This window comes from Myotis lucifugus, unplaced genomic scaffold (assembly GCF_000147115.1).
Source record: "Myotis lucifugus unplaced genomic scaffold, Myoluc2.0 scaffold_410, whole genome shotgun sequence".
In the NCBI taxonomy this organism is placed as follows: domain Eukaryota; kingdom Metazoa; phylum Chordata; class Mammalia; order Chiroptera; family Vespertilionidae; genus Myotis; species Myotis lucifugus.
In genome coordinates this window covers 257,372-278,459 of record NW_005871458.1, presented here as the reverse complement: position 1 = coordinate 278,459, position 21,088 = coordinate 257,372, and the positions used below count along the sequence as shown (strand labels likewise).

Here is a 21,088-nt window from a genome sequence, read left to right as displayed (position 1 = left end):
TGTAAAGGTAACAGTGAATTCTTCTTAATATTATTATTTTATATATTTAATTTGTCTTTTATATTTATCTAAAATGTATTTATAAAATGTTAGGTATGTAGGATTAGCAATATAATTTTATGTCTTTCTGTACTTATTAACATAGGGCTTTTTCTTTAAAATAATAACAACTCCCTGTTTTCTTTTGATCAGTTCTCTTAAAGCAAATATTGTCCTATAAGGAATGTTGTATATATCAGTGTTTGTTGTGACTGAGGAAGGTTACCATACAGTTCACAAAGTACCCAAATAGGACTTTTTAGAGATAATAATAAAAGAAAGTGTGGTGGTGGTGATCTATAGAATGAAAGAGTTCAGCACATAATTAGGCAAAATTGATGAAGAAAACCAAATACTAATTTATTTAACCTGATAGGTAATCTCAGCTTGAAGGGAAAAAAAAATACTATGAACATTTAGGAATATAATACATGTTATATCCATTGCATTGTTTTGAAGCAGCATTATACATGTGGTTTTATATTTTTTAAAAAATATTTCAGCATTATCTTTTATATCTTTTCAGGGACACTGAATAAAAATAGCTACATATTAATCATACTATCATCGCTTCATTAAAAATTAACACTATTTCCTTAACATCAATATCTAGCAAGTATTCAGCTTTTGTCTCAAATCCCATAAATGTTTTTATAACTGTTTGAATCAGAATCTAAATAAGGCTCATATGTTATTGTGGATTGCCATGTTTCTTAAGTTTCTTTTATATCTATAGGTTTCTTCTTTTATCTCTCTCCTGTGTATTTGTTGAAGAATTTGGCCAGTGTGGAGTTTGCTGATTGTATTCAGTATAGTGTAGTTTAACAGGTTCCTGTCTTCTATGTTTCCTATAAATTAGTAATTACACCAGTAGGCTTGATCTGGTTGAAGTTTGATTCTTGGGGTAGGCTGGGGGTTAGCGAAACTCTCTTGCAGTGGGGGGCTCTTCCAGGGGGTCTTGACGTCAGGTGGTCTGTCCTGTGTTATTAGTAGTCGTTGATGATCAGTGACTGGATCTATTAGAGGTTGCAGAAAGATGATATTCTGTCTTTCCTTTCTCATTACTAGCTAGAATACTTCTGTAAAGAGCAACTTCTCATCAGTTTTTTTTTTTTTTTTTTTAGCCTGATACAGTTCATACAGGAAAGTCAGGATAAATGTCTAAATATTTCTGTTTATCAGTTTTCAAAATAATGAGCTGGTTTCTTAGCATCTTATAATAGTGGTCAAAGTGCTTTAAACATTCTATAGACTTTTATGGGACCTGTCAAGTATTCAGCCTTCATATGTGAAGATAGTAGAAGAATTTTCTTTAAGTTCAAAAGCTCACATTTTGCCACCTACATACCGTCATTGCAAAGCACTCTTGTGATGGAGGAATGTAAATATAGGCCCACATTCCCTTTTCCAAAACCCTTGGGACTGTGTTTATTTCTTCTGACATTTTATTTTGTTTTTTTTAAAAAAAAATATTTTATTGATTTTTTTTATAGAGAGGAAGGGAGAGGGATAGAGAGTTAGAAACATCAATGAGAGAGAAACATCGATCAGCTGCCTCCTGCATACTCCCCACTGGGTATGTGCCCGCAACCAAGGTACATGCCCTTGACCGGAATCGAACCTGGGACCCTTGAGTCCGCAGGCAGACGCTCTATCCATTGAACCAAACTGGTTAGGGCATGACATTTTATTTTGATAGAATTTTAGTTTGTAGAAAAATGCTTCCCTCGTTGGCAATATTATGTATTGTCACCTATTTGTGTCCTCCATTTGTGGCACTCTTTACCCAGCCTCCCTGTATTAGCTTCTCCCATAGTGACAGCACATTTACCTAACTCATGATCATAGAATGCAGGCTTTATTTGGATTTGACCAGTTTCCCACCAGTGTCTTTTCTGTTCCAGGATCCCGTTCGGGATCCCATGTTGCATTTGGTTGTCACAGTGCCTTAGCTTCCTGTCTGTGTCTGTTCCTCAACCCTTGGTGACTTTCATGGTGCCTGTGAAGAGTGTTGGTCCCTTAGTTTGAAATGTCCCACCATTGGGTCCGTCTAATGCTTTTTTTTGATTTGACTGAAATTATGGAACCTTTGGAACCAAAATGAGGTGTTCTTCTCATTGCATCGTATTGAGGTACATGTAATTACATATTGTTACAGGTTATGATAACCTTGGTCACTGGATTAAGGTATTGTCTGCCAGATTTTCCCATTATGAAATTATTATTTTCCCTTTTTAATTAATAAATATTTGAGGTAGATATTTTGAGATGGTGTGCAAATCTCAAGGGTCTGTAAGATCACCCTCACTTCTGATACCCAACTGCAAGTTTGATGGTCTCCAAGACCACTCTTAGGTTCAGTTATTTTCTATAAGGACTCAGAACTCACAGTTATGGTTTATTGTAGTGAAAGGATACAGAATAAAGTCAGCCAAGGGAATAGGGCAGGATGCAGGGGATTTCCTATAGTGAAGCTTCCAGTTAGCCTTTCCCTGGAGTTGTAGACAGTGCTACTTCACCTACTGTGTGACAACACACAGGGTATTGCCAACCAGGGCAGTTCACCTGAGTCATATTCTCCAGCCATTCATCAGGGCCCCAAGGCCTCCACTGTAAGTCATATTGTTAGACTATATGGAGGGACCCAGGGCCCCCAGGTAAACATACTTTCCAGGCAGGACATTCAAGGACCTTGAGATTCATTCTAGGAATCTGGAGTAAAGACCAATCTCACTTTGGGCAAGGTTAATCTATTCCCCCACACTGTGCAGATACCTTTTTTCTCCTTCAACCTCTTACTAATTCAACACTCAAGGGTGGATTTGCCTGTGGTATTATTACTGCGGTGTTCTTAAGGTGATTTTCTGTTTCCTTCATTTCTTGTACATTTATTAATTAGAATTCCTCTGTAACGAAGAACTGTCCCTTCTCTCCCATTTATCTTCTTATTTATATCATTTATCTAGTTAGTTATGGATGCTAAGGTATTTATCCTTTAGGTTATTATCAATATAATAATAAAAGCATAATATGCTAATTAGACCAGACAGCTGACATCCTTCTGGATGACCTTCCGGACGAAGCTGGGGCTGTGAGGGCGAATTTCGTGCATCGGGCCTCTAGTTGTATTATAACCATTTCAATATTGTAATAATCGATATTGTATTATAATCTTTACAATATTATCCATATTTATTTTGCTGCTCAAGCTGCTCAAATTGTTCCAGCTTTGGCTACTAGGAGTTATTTTGGTTGGATTCTTGTGCCTTTTCGACATGTCTCCATCCTGGTGTTACTTTTTGGTCCTACCAGGCTCATCTTGTATTATCCTTAGCTCAGTCCTGAAGTCTGCCACTTCTCCAAGGAGCCTTGTTCCTTTTATTGGAGAGTGATATCAGAAACTGAGGTCTGGGCTCTGGTTGTGGTCGTTGATCTTTGCTACTAGAGGGCAAAATAGACATTTTGTGATTGTGATTAAGGGATTATGGTATAATAAATCCAAGAACAGTGAAGTTGCAGGGAAACAGGACTGTTAGTGGAATTAAGTAATTTAAACACAGTCAGGACTTCATTTGTCTGTGTACTAAAGTGCATATGCCAGTTCTTAGGAAATGTGCAATCTGAAATGTTTTGAAAAATAAGATACAGGGTCTAAAATCTAAGATCCTTCCTATGGGTTTGCTATTGAGTGTGGAAAATAAAATTGTGCCATTTTCTTAATCTTCAATATTTAATCCTCAAAATAAACCAAGAATAAAAAGTAGAGAGAAACTTTATTCTTGGAGCCAATAGTTAGCAAAATAAGCTGTAGTTTCAGAACTATAAATTACATCTCTCTGCTCTCTAAGGGCAGGGGAAAGGAAAGAAAATACAGTACTTACGGGAAGAGACAGTAAACAGCAGTGTTGGGAGTCACACTCATTTACAGTAAAAGTGTGATTCCCCTGACTTTAAAAAAATATATTTTTTTATTGATTTGAGAGAAAGGAAGAGAGAGAAAGAAACATCTTTGTGAGAGAGAAACATTGATTGGTTGCCTCCGAACACACACTGACCGGGGACGGAACCTACAACCTGGGCATGTGCCCTGACTGGGAATCGAACTGGTGACCTTTCTGTGCATGGGATGATTCTCAACCAACTGAACCACACTGGCCAGAGCTCCTCTAACTTTTTTTTTACTGAGTCAAAGAGCAAAATCCCAACTATGTCTTGTCTAGAGGAGGCACATGCTGGGTGGAAATATCTAGGAAGGTTAAAACTAAGATAAGAAAATAAAAGAAAAGCAAGCAAAAATCACAAAGCAGGGTTAATACTACTAGCATTGGAAGCACACAATTTAAAGACGAGCACGTGAGGCAGAGAAGATTGTCTCTGTTTTTGGTTGCTGTTCACATATAATACTAGGAGACTTGTGGCCATTTATGTGGATATTTATATGAAGGCTTACAATATCAAACAATACAAAGTAAAAACTGATGGAAATCTAGAGTTGGATGAATAAAAACCTAGCAACATCCGAAGTGGTTAATTTAACTCATTATTTGCAGATCAAACGGCAAAAGATCTGAAAGATATTTACAATGGGAGTAGTAAAGTTGATTCAATAGATCTTACTCCATGACTATGGACTATTTATAGAAATTAAACTGAACAAATTAGGCCATCAGGAAAAGCATTACAAAGTCTTTAGGCACAAACCCCCAGCCTGACTATACGTTTTTGACCATACTATGATAAAATAGGAAGTAAAAATTACTTGGAAAACAAAAGAAAACTTACCAAACTCTTGGGTTAATGAAGACGTAAAAGCTAATTACAAATACTTATAGAAAAGATAGATAGGCATGTGGTTAAAAGTTTGAATTCTGAGCAAGCAGCTTTTCTGTGCTTCAATTTTTTTCCTTATAAAATGGTAATAAAAGCAGCTATATTGGATTCTTGTGGGGGTTAAGTGAGATAATACAGGTAAAATGCTTAAAGCACTTTGAATCTTAGCCACTTGTTAAGGCTGAAAAGTAGGGAATGTGGCTGAAGCCAGTTGCAAGTTTAAGCCTGTGGGTGCCTTCCTATTAAATAAGAGAAAGGAAGCTAAGTGGAATAAGCTGTTATTTCAGGATGGAGGGGAAAAAGAACAAATCTAAGAAGAATCAGAAATCTGGATTTTGATGCTAAAATATGATAACCTATTCATATTTTAAAAAATCATTCTGTGTGGGTCAAACAAAAAATCGTATGTGGATACAGCTTCTAACTTGTCAGTTTCTACTTTGAGCAGTTTTACCAAGAAAAAAAAAGGCCTAATTAAATTTCACAGATTCAATGGAAAATAACTGAATATCATGTAAACTCTATTATAATAAATTGGAGTGCTTGCAACAAAATGCATATTTTTCAGGAAAACAAATCATCATTATTCAAAAATGACCAATAACTGTGGATGAAGTTAGTATTTCAGAATCTAATGCTTGCCATTGGTTATACAGCTTCTACTTGTCCATGGAACATGTATAGTAGTCACTGTTCTAGGACTTTTGTGGAAAATAGGGAACGCCCATGATCTGGATACCAAAGCCTGACAACAATACTCCCCAAAATGGGAGCTGTAGATTGATGATGGAAATGTTCTCAAAACACAGGATCTGGCAATACATTTAACCTCATATTCTGAACAGTGAGGTTTAGTCCATAGCTTAAGGATGATTTAATGTTGCTACTGGGTTTGTTATCATAGGTTGGTCAAGAACTTCATTATTTTTCTCAACAGATTCTGTATTTATTTTAAAAAATTGATATCCATTACTGATGGAAATAGAATATAATAAAGATTCTGTAGCCCAACCAAGAGTCAAAATTACACTTAATGGCGAGCTAACAGGCATTTTAGATGCACGTAAGAATTAATTTTGTTACCATTATTACCTTTGGTATTTAATTTTGTTCTGGAGATTCTTGTATTGAAATAAAGCAAGAAAGAATAAGAACCATAGGAAGGAGACATACAATAACTTAAATATGATTTGATTGTTTATTAGGAAACTCCCCAAAATCAACTGAAAAATGATTAGAAATTAAAAGATATTTAAGTGGCCAGTTATAAAACAAATGTATCACTACCTGGAGTGTCCTGTATGGCAGCAGTAGCTAATTAGGAAATGCAATGGAGAAAATACCTCACAATAGCAACAAAAATTACAAAATATCCAGGAGGAAATTTCACAACTGTGTAGAACCTGAATGGAGGAGACATAAAACTTGACTGAGAAAATGAGACGGGGACGCCTTCCTTCTGATAAATATTCCTGCTGCGTGTCCGAAACAACACAGATACCACTGCTTGCATTCTGATTGGAGGTGGGGTGGGGGTGGAGCATTTGATAAAAGTAAATCATGTGATAAATGTGAACAAAACAAGGAAAGGGGTCTGTGATGGTTTCCAGTTTTAAAAAGGTAGACAGGCCTCACAGGGAAGGTGACACATGCAGGAGGTGAGGAAGGGAGCACATGGACAGATCTGGGCGAAGGACTCCTGTTGAGCACCTGAGAGGGTCGGTGGAAAGGCGGTTGTTGGCAGAGCCAGTTAGGGGAAAGTTTTGGGAAGTAGAAAGCCGGTAGGAGGCCAGGTCATTGTCATTTGGCTTTCACTCAGAGTCAGATGGGAAAACAGAGGCATAATTAAAAGGTGATGTGATATTTTTTAAGGGATGGTTCCAGCTGTTTTTCTGGCGGGGGGAGTTAGGGGCAAAAAGAGCAGGTAGAGGTTTCTTCATTTTCCTCCAGCAGGGAAATGAGAGTAGCTGAGATCAGACTGGTGACTGAGCCAGTAGGTAGAGATGGATAAAATAGATCTCATAATGATAACAAAAGTAATAAAGTATCTTGGGATCACCAGCGATGAATATAGAGTATACTGGGCCTGAATGAGGTCCTGCTTAAGGCCTACCATGTACTTTGGATAGAAACACTCAGTTCTTACTAATTTACATCTTTGTTCAGTTCCTTTAAATCCCAGAGGAACCTAAAAAAACCCAAACTTGTCAGTTTTAAATTCATCTGGAGGAATAATTTAGTGAGAATCTCCATGCAGGCTTCGAAAAGGAGAAACAGTGAGGTGGGGAGACAGTGAGCTGTGCTGTGACCGAGGCATGCTGAGGAATGTGGGTGATGAAAGCCTGGCCGGTGCCCTGGAGGAGGGCTGGTCAGCAGGACAAATGGGGACAGCTGGAGTGTGGCACAGAAGTCATTAAGCAAAGACTAGTGTTCAGTAAATGGTTTACTCTTTGGAAAAAATAAAGATGCATTTTTTATGCACTTTCCCCTGCAGCTCCACCACCCAGAGAAAATTACTTCTAATGTTTTGATGTTAAACATTTTCCTATGTGTATAAACAGCCTAATTTTGAAGAAATGGCACTTGCATGTTTTTATCTGCTTTTTACTATTAATATGAAAATTTTTCATTGTGAATAAATATATTTTTATAGTATATCTTCCACCCCCCTTTTTATTAAATTTATTGGGGTGACAGTGGTTAACAAAATATTCAGGTTTCAGGTGCACAATTCTACAACACATAATCTGTACACTGTATTGTGTGTTCACCACCCCAAGTCGTCTCTGTCCATCACCATTTATCCCTCCTATACCCTCCTCCACGTCTTTCTACCCCCAATTCCCACCCCTCACCCCCATCCACATTCACCACACTATTGTCCATGTGCCATGAATTCTTTTTTTTTCTCTCAATCCCTCCACCTCCCCCCCCACCCCTGACAGCTGTCAGTTTGCTCTCTATGAGTCTGTCTCTGTTTTGCTTCATTTTTTTAATTAGATTCCACATATGAGTGAAATCATATGGAATTTATCTTTGACTGGCTTATTTCACTTTGCATAATGTTTTCTCCGGGTCCATCCATGTTGTCGCAAAGGATAAGATTTCCTTCTCTTTTTGTGTGTATATTTTTATTGATTTCAGAGAGGATGGGAAAGGGAGAGAGAGACAGAATCATCAATGATGAAAAAGAATCATTGATCAGTTGCCTCTTGCACACCCCCCACTGGGGATCGAGCCTGCAACCTGGGCATGTGCCCTTGACCAGAATTAAACTAGGACTCTTGAGTCCGCAGGCCGATGCTCTTATCTACTGAGCCAAACCAGCTAGGGCAAGATTTCCTTATGTATGTATGTATGTATGTATGTATATATGTATGTATGTATATATGTATGTATTATCTATCTACCTACCTACCTACCTACCTATCTACCTACCATTTCCTTCTTTTTGATGGCCCAGTAGTATTCCATTGTGTAAAGTTTATCACAACTGTTTTATTCACTCATCTACTGATGGACACTTGGGCTGTTTCCAGATATTGGCTTTTGTAAATAATCCTGCAATGAACATAGGGGTGCATATATCCTTTTGAATTAGTGTTTCTGGTTTCTTCAGATAATTCTCAGCTGTGGAATTGCTGGGTGAAGTGGCAGTTTCATTTTTAATTTTTTGAGGTAACCCCATATTGCTTTCCACAGTGGCTGCACCAGTCTATTGCATTCCCACCAGCAGTGCACAAGGGTTCCCTTTTCTCCACACATTCTTGCCAACTGTGGATTTATTGATGATAGCCCTCCCAACAAGTGTGAGGTGATATCTCATTGTGATTTTAATTTCAGTTTCTCTAATGATTGTGATGTTGAGCATCTTTTCATGTCTATTGGCCATCTGTATGTCCTTTTAGGAGAAGTGTCTATTCAGGTTCTTTGCCCTAGAACAGTGGTCGGCAAACTCATTAGTCAACAGAGCCAAATATCAACAGTACAACGATTGAAATTTCTTTTGAGAGCCAAATTTTTTAAACTTAAACTATATAGGTAGGTACACTCAAGTTTAAATTCAACTTTAAATTCACGGTTTTCGTCTTCCGTTTTTCATTGCTTCTTCTTTGTAGCCATCTCAAACGGGGCACCTAAAAAATGTTTCATTTTATAATAATAAAGCCACCAACACAAAAGAATTACAATTCTTAAATTGATGACAAAAATACCTATAGGATTTGCAGCTGGTTGGAAAAATACAGGTAACTTTATGCTTTGAGTAGGTACTTTTGTCACCCGTGCGCCATTTGCGGATGCGACTAGCACTAACCACTGCACAATGAGACTGCTGACTGACTGGCTCACTCAACTCGTGCATGAATCGCGTGTGCCTCCCCCGCGCTGCGTATCCCGTGGCCCGCCTGCACTGTGTCTCCCGTTGCCCGACCGACCGACCGACCGACATCCCCCACTTCTTTTTTTTTTTTTAATATATTTTATTGATTTTTTACAGAGGAAGGGAGAGAGACAGAGAGTTAGAAACATCGATGAGAGAGAAACATCGACCAGCTGCCTCCTGCACATCTCCCACTGGAGATGTGCCCGCAGCCCAGGTACATGCCCCTGACCGGAATCGAACCCGGGACCCCCCAGTCCGCAGGCCGACGCTCTATCCACTGAGCCAAACCGGCTTCGGCAATCCCCCACTTCTTCTAAAGCCACTTCTTCAAAATAGACTCGCCAAGGCCGAAAACCGACTTCTGTGCATGGGCCACGAAGTTTCAGTCGCACTGTATGTGCGTGCCCGCACGTGGCACTCAAGGGGCCAAAGAGCTGCATGTGGCTCATGAGCCACGGTTTGCCGACCACTGTCCTAGAAGAAAACAGGTAGCAGAGTCAGTTTTGGAGCCAGACTTTGAATCTAGGCCATTGGTTTCTGCCTCGGATTTCCTGTTGCTCACACACCTTGCGAGTGTCAGAAAAACCCTTCCAGAGTGTCAGGATTTTTCTTTCTTCTTTGTACTTAATTTTTTAAAAACCCTATTTTTATGAAGTGATGATTTTTGTAAAGGAAGCTGGACAAAAATAGCCTGAAGGATATGGCAGCCATTTAGCATGTGCCGAAGTGTCCAAGGGGTGGGTGCGATGACCTGTTTTCTTTCCTCTTCCTTGTCCATGATTCTGCTGCGCCAATGGTTGGTTTGCTCAGTGGTCTCAGATCTCCTGCATGCCTGGAGCTGTTGGAGTCAGAGGGTAAGGAAGAGTCTCCACCTTCAAGAAACGGGCAGCTGGAGTCTGATGTCTGTCCAAGCGACACATATGAGTTGTTAATCTTTCTCCTGTCTTCTTCACCTCTTACCTCATGACCATCCCTGTTCAGTAATTTTAATTCTGTAAGGCTGTGCAGTGACAGGTAATGGGAAGGCTGACTCCCCCAGAGTGTGGCCTCTGAAGGCAAGGGCCTGAACAGCACAATGTACAGTGCATTGTTGGTTTGTTTCATTTTAGGAGCCTCAGGGTCTACTCAGAGAAAAATGAAAGGTGGCAAAGTCACTCCTACTCACTTGTATGCAAACCAGAGTGGTTGGTTGTGTGGGAACCTTGTGGTGCCCGGCGGAGGTCTGCCAGGACCAGCTCCGGCAGCTGGGGTGCAGTGTGTTCAGGTCCAGTTACTGCAGGTAAGAGCCATCGAGCTGGGAGGAGGCAGGCTCAGAGGTGTGGGCAAGGCCTCAGGGCTCTGTCTCTGGGTGCTCCTTTCTCTCAGTGAACGGCCATTCTACCACCGTTCCAAGTCCTGTTTTATATCCTAAATCATCTGTCCATAACCTTAGCTTCTCCCTTCATCCCACCCACTGAGCTACATTTGTTCAAGCTTTTATCTTCATTAAGATAGACACATCTGTGTCAGAACTCTCTGTATGTGTCTGGTCCCCCCTTCCCATGTGCTCTGTCTTCTGTAATGTACTGGGAGTCCTGTGAGGTGTAGACACATGCCTGCTTCATTCCAAGGCCCCCTGTAGCTGTCTTGAGCTGCTTGGGCTGCCTGAGGATGGCCACAGACAGGCACTGCAGCCTGTGGATGCTGTGGCACCTGGCTCACGCTGCCTGCCCCTCCCCAGACCCTACTTCTCTTTTCAGGGCTGGGGTGCAGGGGCTTCCTCAGGCTGCATTGGTCATCCTCATCTCTGGAGACTGCTGGTAGCACACCAGAGGATGTAGCCTTTATCTATTAAAGGTGCTAGCTTTTAATTTTTTTTCTTTTCCCGTTTTCATTCTTTACCAAACTGAGCCCCTGAAGGGCAGGGCCAGCCACCTCTTAGACTATGCCCCGGGCCCAGCAGACTCTGCAGCTGGCAGCCACTCCACGAACGCTCACTAGACACATTCACCTCCACACCTCTGTGTACAACTTTATTTCCAGTCTCATTTTTGAAGGGGCAGAATAGAGACGTAAGGTAATTTGGGTTTTAGGACAGAAAAGATTTAAAAGCTGAGGGTATGCCCCTCTGACCTGACCCGATCACATCCTGCCTCTTCACTGAGCAGTCTTCTGTGTCCTGGGTACTCTGGGGCCAAAGAGCACTGTGTGGCCGGGGAGTCCCTCATAGAACATCTGAGTCCTGAGCTGATCTGGAAGAGGGAGCAGGGAGTCCTGTCTGTGGAGTCTAGTCCTGGGAGAGGCTCATGAAGGAGGTAGGACCGTGCTGGCTATGGAGCATCTGTAGGGTTCAGATAAGTGAAAGAGAGGTAGCAATGGGTTGGGCAGAGCCTGAGGGCGCCTGGAAGATGGGCCCAGTGGATGGCCATGCGGTTGTAGCAAACCAGAAGCAGATGTGAGCGTTTTGTGGGGGCGGGATTTGCCTGCAGAGAAATGAAAGATTTTTCCAAGATAAAGGTAGTGGAGGGGGCCCAGTCTGAGCTTTCTGAACATGGTCAAAGCCAGCAAGCAGGTCCCAAGTGAAGATTGCAGGACTCAAGGTTTTGACATGGCGACTGTAAGGAAGCTGGTTCCACTGGAGCTAGTTGGAAAAGGAGTTGTGGTTATTTTTCTAAGGAACACCAATTAAAGATGTCAGTTTTGAGGTAGAGAAACCTGGGTTTTAATCTTTTATCTTTCCCTTACCAGCTAGGGTAGTCTTGGGTAAGTTACTTAAGCACTTGGGGCTTCCGTCTTATCACATATAAGATGGGAATGATAGTGAGTGCTCAGTGCTTGATACAGAAGGTTCTTGAGTCTGGAAGGAGTGAGAGATACTGATGGGAGTGGTGGTGGCACCAGGATTGAGTGATGGGAGCTGTGGATGGGCACAGGCTGACGTGCAGATGAAAGGTGAAGTTCCCTTTTCTGAATTGGACAATTAGGGGCCTGATAGCCCCTCTTGGGAAGACCTTTCATCTATAGTCCCAGCTTGACTGAGGGCTGGATTCAAGGCAGAGATGAGCCTACCTGTGTGGTCTGAGAAGGCTGCTGGAGAGCAGTGAGGCACTGAGGGAGGGGTGCCCGGAGCCTCCGTCAGAGTTCAAGAACAACCCACAGGGGAGAAATTGGCACTTGGACTGCGGGGAGGTATTTGAGTGTGGGCGAGTACAGGAAAGTTCCAGAAGAAGGGCTTGGGAGGGAGGAGCAGCCAGACGGCAGGTGGTTCAGCCCCAGCTTAGCCCCCTGGGCCTTAGGCTGGGATCAGGGTGAGAGATGAGGCTCAGAAGGAGGGGCAGCAGCTCTCAGCCCCTGATGCCAATTGCTGCTGGGTTCTCGGGCCTCACCTGGGTCAAGGGGGTGCCTTGCCTGATACACGGGGTAGGACCAGTCCTGCATGTGGCATTGATAGACCTACTAAGGTTGAGGTAGGAATGCTGTCGTGCCTGGTTAATAAAACACGTGCTGTTGCCTCCCTCCCCAGGACAGCCCCTCAGGTGAAGGAGTCTTGCCGGTGGTGTTGAGCCCGCAGTCTTCCACCTTCCACCCCCTGCTCGCCATTGGTGTGCCCGTCTATGTCCTCCAGGTCTGATGCTTTACACGTCTTTGGGTTTGTTAGTAAGATTATCACCAAGCTTCCAGCTTCAGAGGCTGGGCACTGAGGTAGGCCTCGGGTGGAGATCCATTGGGTTGGTTGCCTGGATATTTGCCGCTTTCTAGAAAAGGTGGGTAAATGGCCAGAAAATAAAAGGATAAGACTAAAGCTCAAATTTGTTGTCATTGTAGCTCCTACTTGTAAATAAGGTGAACATACTCTTTAAAATATTTTATATAGAGAAATTCTAGTCACTTCCTTCAATGGGAAGTTAGTTTTAACCTGTGGAAAAATAGACCCAGACAAATTAGTTTTCTTAAGTGGAGAAGCTGGGCATAGGTGGCTGTGGATAATTCAGATTTGGATATAAAATAATGAAAGTATTTAGCTTATTAAATTTCTAACAGGCTTAAATATATACTTAAAAATCCATACAAATAGAAATTGGGCTATCAATAACTGCCACATGTCCAAAATGGAAACCATCCCACACGCCACGATATTTTGAATTTAATTAAAAATATAAATTTGCAATGAATATTATAAAAATAAATATATTACTCACAGTTCCGGTGTTCTTGAATATTTTCAGTTGAAAATTTTCACGAAAAATGAGTTTTTAAAGTGTCTAGAGACGCTTATGGTGTACAAAGGGTTAAACATTTTCCTTAATGTCAAAAATGAATTTTGACTAAAGCACTGATATGAGATGGGAGCTCCCAGACTGCTGCAGTGGGGACATCCAGAAAGCCCCTTTAGTGTCTACTACATGCTGCCTGGTGTTCCCATTCACAAGATCACTCCTAAAGAAATCGGGTAGGGTACAAATAGCCAAACGCTGGTCATCATGGCCTTGAATCTAATGAGGTAGAAACATTTCTCTAAAAGGAAGAGGTGGAGTAGTTTTTAACAGAAAAGTCAGAAGCACCTGGCTGGCTGGCCCTGCAGGTTATGCTGCTAGTTGGTGAGCGGCTGTGAGGCTGTGAGTGGTCCTGTATTGCCTCAGCGCCCCCCCCCCAACCCCCCCGCCCCCTTTCTGACCTCCTCATTACTCTACTTGGTTTTGCAGGAGGTGCATCCTGCTGCCGGAGGGGCTTCTGGGCCTGAGGACACACACAGCAAAGGCAGCACTGTCAACCTACAGGACCTGCAGTGAAAGCTGCCCTCTACTGGGGGACCCAAGGGCGACGCCTCCCATCTGTGTCCCCGAGAGACTCTGTTACGTGGTCTTGCAGGCCTGGCTGAGAGCCCACTTGGTTTCTGCTCAGAAGGCCAGCCTAGTTCTTCAGAGACTTTTGGGTACACTCATTGAACATGTTTTTTCTTACATTCTATCAGGAACCAGTTAGGGGCCGTTCTGTTTAAAACTGCCTTGTCTAAGCAAAGTGCTTCAGTGAGGCAAAGATTGCCTTCCTAGCAAAGCACACCCCTCTTCTGTACTTGTGCCTGTGTGCGCACATCCCTTGTCCCATTCATCTGAGCCATGGAGCACCAGTTGCATTTACAAAAACAGACTTGTGCAGGAAATAGAGAACAGGTCCCCTAGTCAAATACAACTTTATCTGTAGTAAACCCAGAAGGGGTCTTTCAGCTTTGGGGTCTCAGCATTTGCCCTGAGAGAGATCTAAATGCCCTGCTTTCCCTTTCTGAGAGCTATGTGACAGGCTGTTTCCCACCCCTTTGAATGGTGCTTGTAGCGGGTTGACTTTTGTCACACTGTGGGGCAGAAGTGGGCTTGTTGTCACAGGAAGCCGAATTCTCATCCATGTTCTGGCAGACCAGGCAGGCTGCTGGTGTGAGAGGAAATTATTGAGGTGAAGTGGACACATCGGGGGCCTTGTTTGTGAGCCCTCTGTGTAGACCAAATTTTGAGCTCACAGTTTGGAGATGGTAGAATTAAAACATTCAAAATAATTTTTTTTAATTCTGTATTTGGGTACTAATGTTTAATAATAATTTGACGATGGTTTATAAAGTCATGTTCAGAATACTATAAATTATGTGCAGGATTGTAATGATGGCATGTATATGTTTTTGTTGAGGTTGAAGATGTGCATATCATGTCACCACGTATTTTGCAGTGTTAATTCTGTCTTGCAAAATGAGACGAGTTGATAACCTTGCACATATTTGTTAATTGGTTAGTGGACTGGACACGATCACTCAGAAATGCTGTGTTTGCCTTATGCCTTTTGAAGTGTGTGTTTATTAAGATGCTACTTTGGTTCTCAGACTTGGAATCATCCAAACTCTGCCCATCCTGTGTTTCTTTGTTTCTTGAGTGTTTGGACTTGGGCTCTTGGGAGTGACCTAGCATTCAATTGTAATTCCTCTCTGTCCTATTATGAGGTGCCGTCCCCTCCTGCTCAGTGCTTCTCTAGCTGAAGGAATTTAGGCCCCATTTATAAATGGTTCGTACAGAACTCTGTGCTGCTTCACAAACAATTTCTGTGCTCATGTGGCACCTCAGCCTCCAGGTCCTCCAGAAATCCCCTCCCTCTCCAAGGAGCCAGGCCTGTCGGCCAGGGTGGCCATACCTCACTGACCTCCTGAAGGAGGACGTATTGCTGGACCTTTCTCCGGCACGTCCCCCAGTGAATGTCCACTACAAAGTGATTGGTACTGACTGTCAGTTTTCTGGGCACTGAGGTCCCCTGTTGGCAGTGGACCCAACCCTAGTGCAAATGAATAAAAGTTTTTGTATAGTTACATACTGAAGGCTTCGCTTGACTTACTTTAAGGAATTGTGTATATAGTGTTGACATCACTTTCTCCTTCAGTCAGGAATAATAACCCTCCCATCTGCCCAGCTTGCTGCTTTCCTTCCTTGTCTTTGTGTTGGGGCTGGCCCCACACTGCACCCCAGCGTGGACTTGGCTTGTCTCTTAAAGCAGTTGTTTTAGATGGGAGCCGAGATGGCCTCCTTCCCTCAAGCATTTCTTAGGGTTAATGATTAAGAGGAGTGCTGGCATTTGGAGATAGGATCTACCTCCTTAAACAGCCCTTAGACACCAAAGAGTCATGGGGTTTATTTCACGAGTAAAGAAACATACAGCAGGAGACCATGAGCGCACAGCGAGGGCTGCATCTGCCCTGACACAGCCCTGTTCGCTTCCCGCTGCCGTCTTCCCTGTGCCGTCAGCCATGGCAGCGCCGGGAAGGCTAGGTGAAGAAGAACAGGTGCTCCTCCTTCTCCTTGTCCAGCAGCTCCTGCTCAGGCTCCTCCTTGGTTTTCAGGGCCGGGGGCTCGGAGCGGGACACCAGCTTTCTGCCTCTCTGTAGAGGAAGCGGACTCAGTAACCCTCTGCCTGTGGCCTCAGTGCACCAGAGGTGCTACCTAGACATTGAGGGGTCACACCCCTGTCAGGAGGCTGGGGAGCCCTGTGGACCGTCCCAGTCTCTGGTCGCTCCTGGTCAGCCATAGGCTGAGGGCTGGAGTTGCTGAGCCAACTCAGAAGTGTGTCTGTCCAGCACTAAAGCCTGTGCCCTGGGGCAGCCCCTAGAGGTGTGGGGCCGTGTGCGGGAAATACCGCTAAACAGGGAACCCGTCTCCTGCTGTGGGATTTCAGGGAGACCCTGCAGTGTCCATCATTCCCCACGGCACAGAGGGGAGAGAGTGCTGGTCTACTGCAGGGAAAGCCCATCGGCCCCTTCTGTCTGTCATGGCCGTGATCAGCCTTGGGCCTGCATTAGAGACCATGCTGCTCCTGCCCATTCCCTGTGGGAAGGATTGGGGCACAGCAATCAAGGGGACTCTGGTGACAGGTGATGAGCTTGTTGAGGCAGGTTGTGTGGTGGGACTCTGGGCAGCTGAGCTCTTTTGCTAGCTCTCAGCAGGGCTAGGAGGGCGTGACCAGGTCAGTCACTGACCAGGAATGTGTGCAGGGGAGCGGGCAGCCCTAGGGGAGCGCTTCTGGAGGAAGGCGAGGGTAGCTCCGAGGGGCAGTAGGCCCAGGAATGGGAGACCTGCTCTATCCTAGCCTTGCTCTTAGGGGCCCAGGACCCCTCCAGTAACATCTGCAAAGGATTCGGTGAACCAGACTCAGCTGCAGACCGTTTGCTTTCCCAGCCACACTGCTTGGACGTGGACCCTTCCCCAGCAGTAGCTCCCCAGGCCCACCCTGCCCACCTTCTTCTTGATCTCAGCCTGGGCCCGGGCTTGGGCCCGTTGGAGACGCTCCTCTTGCAGCTGCTTCTGTATCCTGGCTTTCTCTTCCCGGAGTCTAGGTGGCAGGGGCAACAAGAGATGCACTACAGACTGGAGAGGCCAGGGGAGGCTGCCAAATCCCCTTCCCAGCTCCTTCCCACACAGTTCTTAGGCCATGGCCCGCCCTCTTCTGAGAAAACTCCCACTCCTCTCCTCCCTTTCCTTCCAGGCCAGGGCCTTGGTTCTGCCCTGCTCCTTGGGGAGCAGCCAGCTCTGGGCTCCTGGGAGATAATGTAAAGGTCATCTCAGCCCCAGGAAGCCCGTGTTCTCAGACCCTTATCCCCAGTCAGTGCCCATGCTTCCCTATCGTCACCCTTGAAAGCCCAGACCTCAGATTAGTAGTGTTGTCTCCTTCCTGTTTGTACTTGGGGTCCTCAAACCACTGCCCCGGGTCTGCCCTGAGCAAGGTACCAAGGACACAAAGAGCTCATGGGAGAGGCAGATGGCCTTTTGCTGATTACTGTGTTTCGGGGCTCGGCACAGGAGTGAGTAAACCAGGCAGCCCACAGGCCAGAGGAGTCATGGTCCCTGGAACTATCCAACACCCCACCGGCCTTTTGGGAGTTCCGGGCCTCCTCTTGGAGGATGGGCCCACGTCCCCTGTGCCAGTCCCCTGTGTCGGAGTCTCCGCCCCTCCCTCTCTGGGCTCTGTAACGCCAGCCTGTTTCCCTCCCATCCAGCCAGGAAAATGGCCCCTGTTTTTTGAGGCCAGGCTGTGCTAGCCGCACCTCACTTTGGCTCCCTGACTCCACAACATCCTTCTCTCCACAAGCAGGGCTTCCCTTAGCGAGGCTGAGTGTGGGTTCCCTCTGGTTCCCCCAGAGCCCTGGCCGTGGCTCTCCCAGCTTGGAGAACCAGGGTCCTTGCCCCTGGTTTGGGAATTCTTGGAGGGCAAGACAGCAGGGGGTGGAGGGCAGCCTGGGCCTCACCTCTGGCGCCGCTCCTTCTCCTTGGCCTTCTCGGCCTGCTCGATCTTGATCTGGGGCACACGCTCCAGGTTCTCAAGCAGCTCGTCCAGCTGGTGTTCGATGACGGTCAGCATCTGCACGGTGCCCAGGCTGGACTCCTGCTGGGGACCCACACATTGCCGGTACACGTCCTGCACCTTGCGGTTGAGGCTCTCCAGCAGCTTGTCCTGTGAGGCGGGCAGTCCACCAGTGGGGTTGCTCGGACCTGTGTCTCCTCCCTCTCATGATCTGCCCTCACTGCAGCGTGGCGAACCTCCCAGGGCCCTGCTCTGCCCAGGTGAGCACTTAGGAAGCCTGGGAAAACAGAACTGGACACCTGGACTTTCCTTGGCCAGAGCTGTGACACCCTCTCCCCCATTTGCTCTTTTGTGGTCAGCCAGATCTTGGGTTCCACTCGCCACTAGGGTTCATGCCTGTGCCTCGGCCCCTCCCCCAGCTGCCTCAGTGTGTCCACCAAGTTCCAGTTCCTTCCTCCTGGGAGCCCTCCCTGTGCTGCCCCTGCACTGACCTCAGCGCCCACAGGACCACATCCTGTGACCTACTTTCTCTGTGGCCCTGGCCTGATGAACTCCCCTCTCTGAGTCTGTCTAACATTCAGAAAACAGTTAACCCCTCAGACACATGAGTGAGCCTGTGGACTAAATGAGGAACAGCAAGCAAAAAGGCTTAAGCCAAGCACAGGGCACAGCTGGTGTCCAGTGATGACCAGCAAGAGGCAGGGACACACGGGCCTGCTCATTGTGGCATCCCATGTACTTAGCGCAGTGCCTGGCACACAGTGGGTGCTCAATAGGAATTTGGATGAATTAGGAAGCTGGGGCTGCCATCAAGAAGAGTGTGTGCCAAGCCCTGGTCCCACTGCCTAGAACATCTCTGGCCCTCAGAATTCTCTCTCACTCTGGCCTGGGGATGTGCCTCTCTGGGGATATTATACATGTTTAAGAAGCCAGAGGTATTTGTCCAAAAAAGGAAGGAATGGAGGAGGTGTGTTGGGCAGATGAACAGCCATGGAGCAGAAACACACAGGGTGCCTTGGATTTGGGGACCAAGGGCCTTCTTCAGCTGGTGCCCCTTGGTCAGGTCCACAGAGCCTGGAGATGGTGAGGGGCCTGCAGCCCCAGAGCACGGCTGAATCTCAGGCCTTACTTTCCCACTGTCAGAGCTCCAGGCACTCTACCTCCTCCCAGCAGGTGCCTGGAAGAGGACCTCCCTCTCCCCCGCTGCCAGCCTGTGGCCACCTGCACTCCTTCCATACCCACCGCCTGCTGGCTGCCGCCCGGGGGGGCCTACCTCCTGTGCGCCCTTGTACTCGCCGAAATGGAAGACTCGGGCTTTGAGCTCCAGCTCAGCAGCTGTCTCCTCCTCCTTGGTGATGGACATCATCAGTGTGGTGATCCACTGCTTCAGCTGGTTGACCTCCCTATCCCTGGATGGGGGATCAGTAGGGCCCTGCTCACCAGTGTGGCCCTGGGCACTTCACCTCTGAACCTGACCCCTCCTGCCGCTGTCCTGAGGGCTAAGGCAGTGGTCGGCAAACTGTGGCTCGCGAGCCACAGTTTGCTGACCACTGGGCTAAGGGACTGTGACTGCAAAGTATCTACATGCCCAGGGGTTATGGAACCTGGGAGGCTGCCTGCCTCTCCCAGTTCGTGTCTATGTGTGTCTCTGCTACCTTCCTGCTTTCTAGGAAACAATATTGCCTGAGAGCTAGTAGTTTCACATAAGTCTGGAGACTCCCAGCAGGAGATTCTCCATGGCAGGGCATGGGTCAACGAGACATGGATGTTCAGGAACACGGTTTCCCCGGGGGACATTGAAGCCTTGGGCTGGCTCCCACCTCGGCCTTTGCACTTGCTTTCCCTCTGCCTGGCACCCTCTTCCCAGATCACGTGTGGCTTCCCATCACTCGGGAAGTACCTGGCTCAAAGGACATATTCCCCAGGGAGCCTCCCTGCCCTTGTCAATCTGTGCCACCCTCTTCTGTAGCCTCTTCTCCTATCATTCTCACACTTTCCCTCCTAGCATGTGTCAGTGTCTACAAGTCAAATCTGTGGGCCCCATGGAATGTCAGCTCAATGAGGAAGGGCCTTTATCCTGGAGGACCTAGATCCAGGCCTGACCCAGAATAGGTCCTCAGTCTATGTTTAGGAGTGAATTCCTTGTTCCCAACAGACCTCACCTAGTGCCCTAACTGATCTTGCCCAGCCCAGCTCTCCTGGACCTGGCTTCAGCAGAATGCACCTGGGGTGAGAGGTCCTTAAGATGCCCCCCTCTGGCTGCAGACTGCTCCAGGGCAGGCATGGACCAGTCCACCGATATGATCAACTCCCAGGCCACTCCTGGGTCCCCATGACCCTCAACTTCCCTACCCAACAGGACACATCTTCTCACCAGAGCCAGGCTCCAACGTCAAATGGAGCTTTCCAGAAAACAGAAGTCAGGGCTAGAACAGGGAGGGGCAGGGCCCACGGTCCAGCTGCCAGTGGCTGTGGAGGTCCCAAGATGACAACTAATGATAGAGTCCACCTCCTCACTGGCTAGGGTGGCCCCACTCAAGACTTACATGCGGATCTGGGTATTTTTCAGGGTGAAGCTCAGCTCCTCCAGGGCCTCCTCCATCTCCTGTGTGTTCTGGATCAGCGAGAGGTTCTGCTCCTCCAGGTTTGTAAAGACTTCCAGGAGCTGGTGGGGCTCCTTGAAGTACAGCTCCAGCCCCTGCAACCAGAGCTGTGTGTGTGTAGGGGGGAGGCGGGGGGGGGGGGGCCTCCAGGAGCTGGGGACTCCATGAAGTACAGCTCCAGACCTTGGAACCAGAGCTGTGTATGTGTGTGTGTGTGTTGGGGTTGGGGTGGGGGGGCGAGGGGCCCCCAGCAGTGCAGTGGCAAGGGGACCTGGCTCCCGCAGACCCTGCCAAGAGTGGGGCCACTGACCTCCCCGTCACTGTCTGGGTCCTCTTCCTTGGGTAAGGTAGAAGAGCTGGACCTGCGGAGAGATGTGGGTTTAGGGTGCCAGGGCCCAGCCTGGGCCATTGTGCCCCATCTCAGTGG

At 46.4% G+C, this 21,088-nt stretch overlaps 2 protein-coding genes across 2 annotated transcripts in view; one reads left to right on the top strand and one right to left on the bottom strand.

Annotated features, from left to right (window-relative positions):
• Positions 1–15,579, top strand: part of ZXDC (ZXD family zinc finger C) — a 28,021-nt gene extending 12,442 nt beyond the window's left edge. Inside the window, exons 9-11 of the mRNA XM_014467702.1 lie at positions 10,363–10,532; positions 12,756–12,857; positions 13,936–15,579. Of these exons, the coding sequence (XP_014323188.1) occupies positions 10,363–10,532; positions 12,756–12,857; positions 13,936–14,022 (359 nt within the window). The 3' untranslated portion in view covers positions 14,023–15,579. The remainder of the gene's footprint in view (positions 1–10,362; positions 10,533–12,755; positions 12,858–13,935) is intronic.
• A 449-nt stretch (positions 15,580–16,028) lies between these two features.
• CFAP100 (cilia and flagella associated protein 100) overlaps positions 16,029–21,088 on the bottom strand; it is a 22,575-nt gene continuing 17,515 nt past the window's right edge. The window contains exons 11-16 of the mRNA XM_023743735.1: positions 20,972–21,023; positions 20,605–20,756; positions 19,332–19,467; positions 18,003–18,208; positions 16,996–17,089; positions 16,029–16,142 (exon numbers count right to left, since the gene is read on the bottom strand). Of these exons, the coding sequence (XP_023599503.1) occupies positions 16,029–16,142; positions 16,996–17,089; positions 18,003–18,208; positions 19,332–19,467; positions 20,605–20,756; positions 20,972–21,023 (754 nt within the window). The remainder of the gene's footprint in view (positions 16,143–16,995; positions 17,090–18,002; positions 18,209–19,331; positions 19,468–20,604; positions 20,757–20,971; positions 21,024–21,088) is intronic.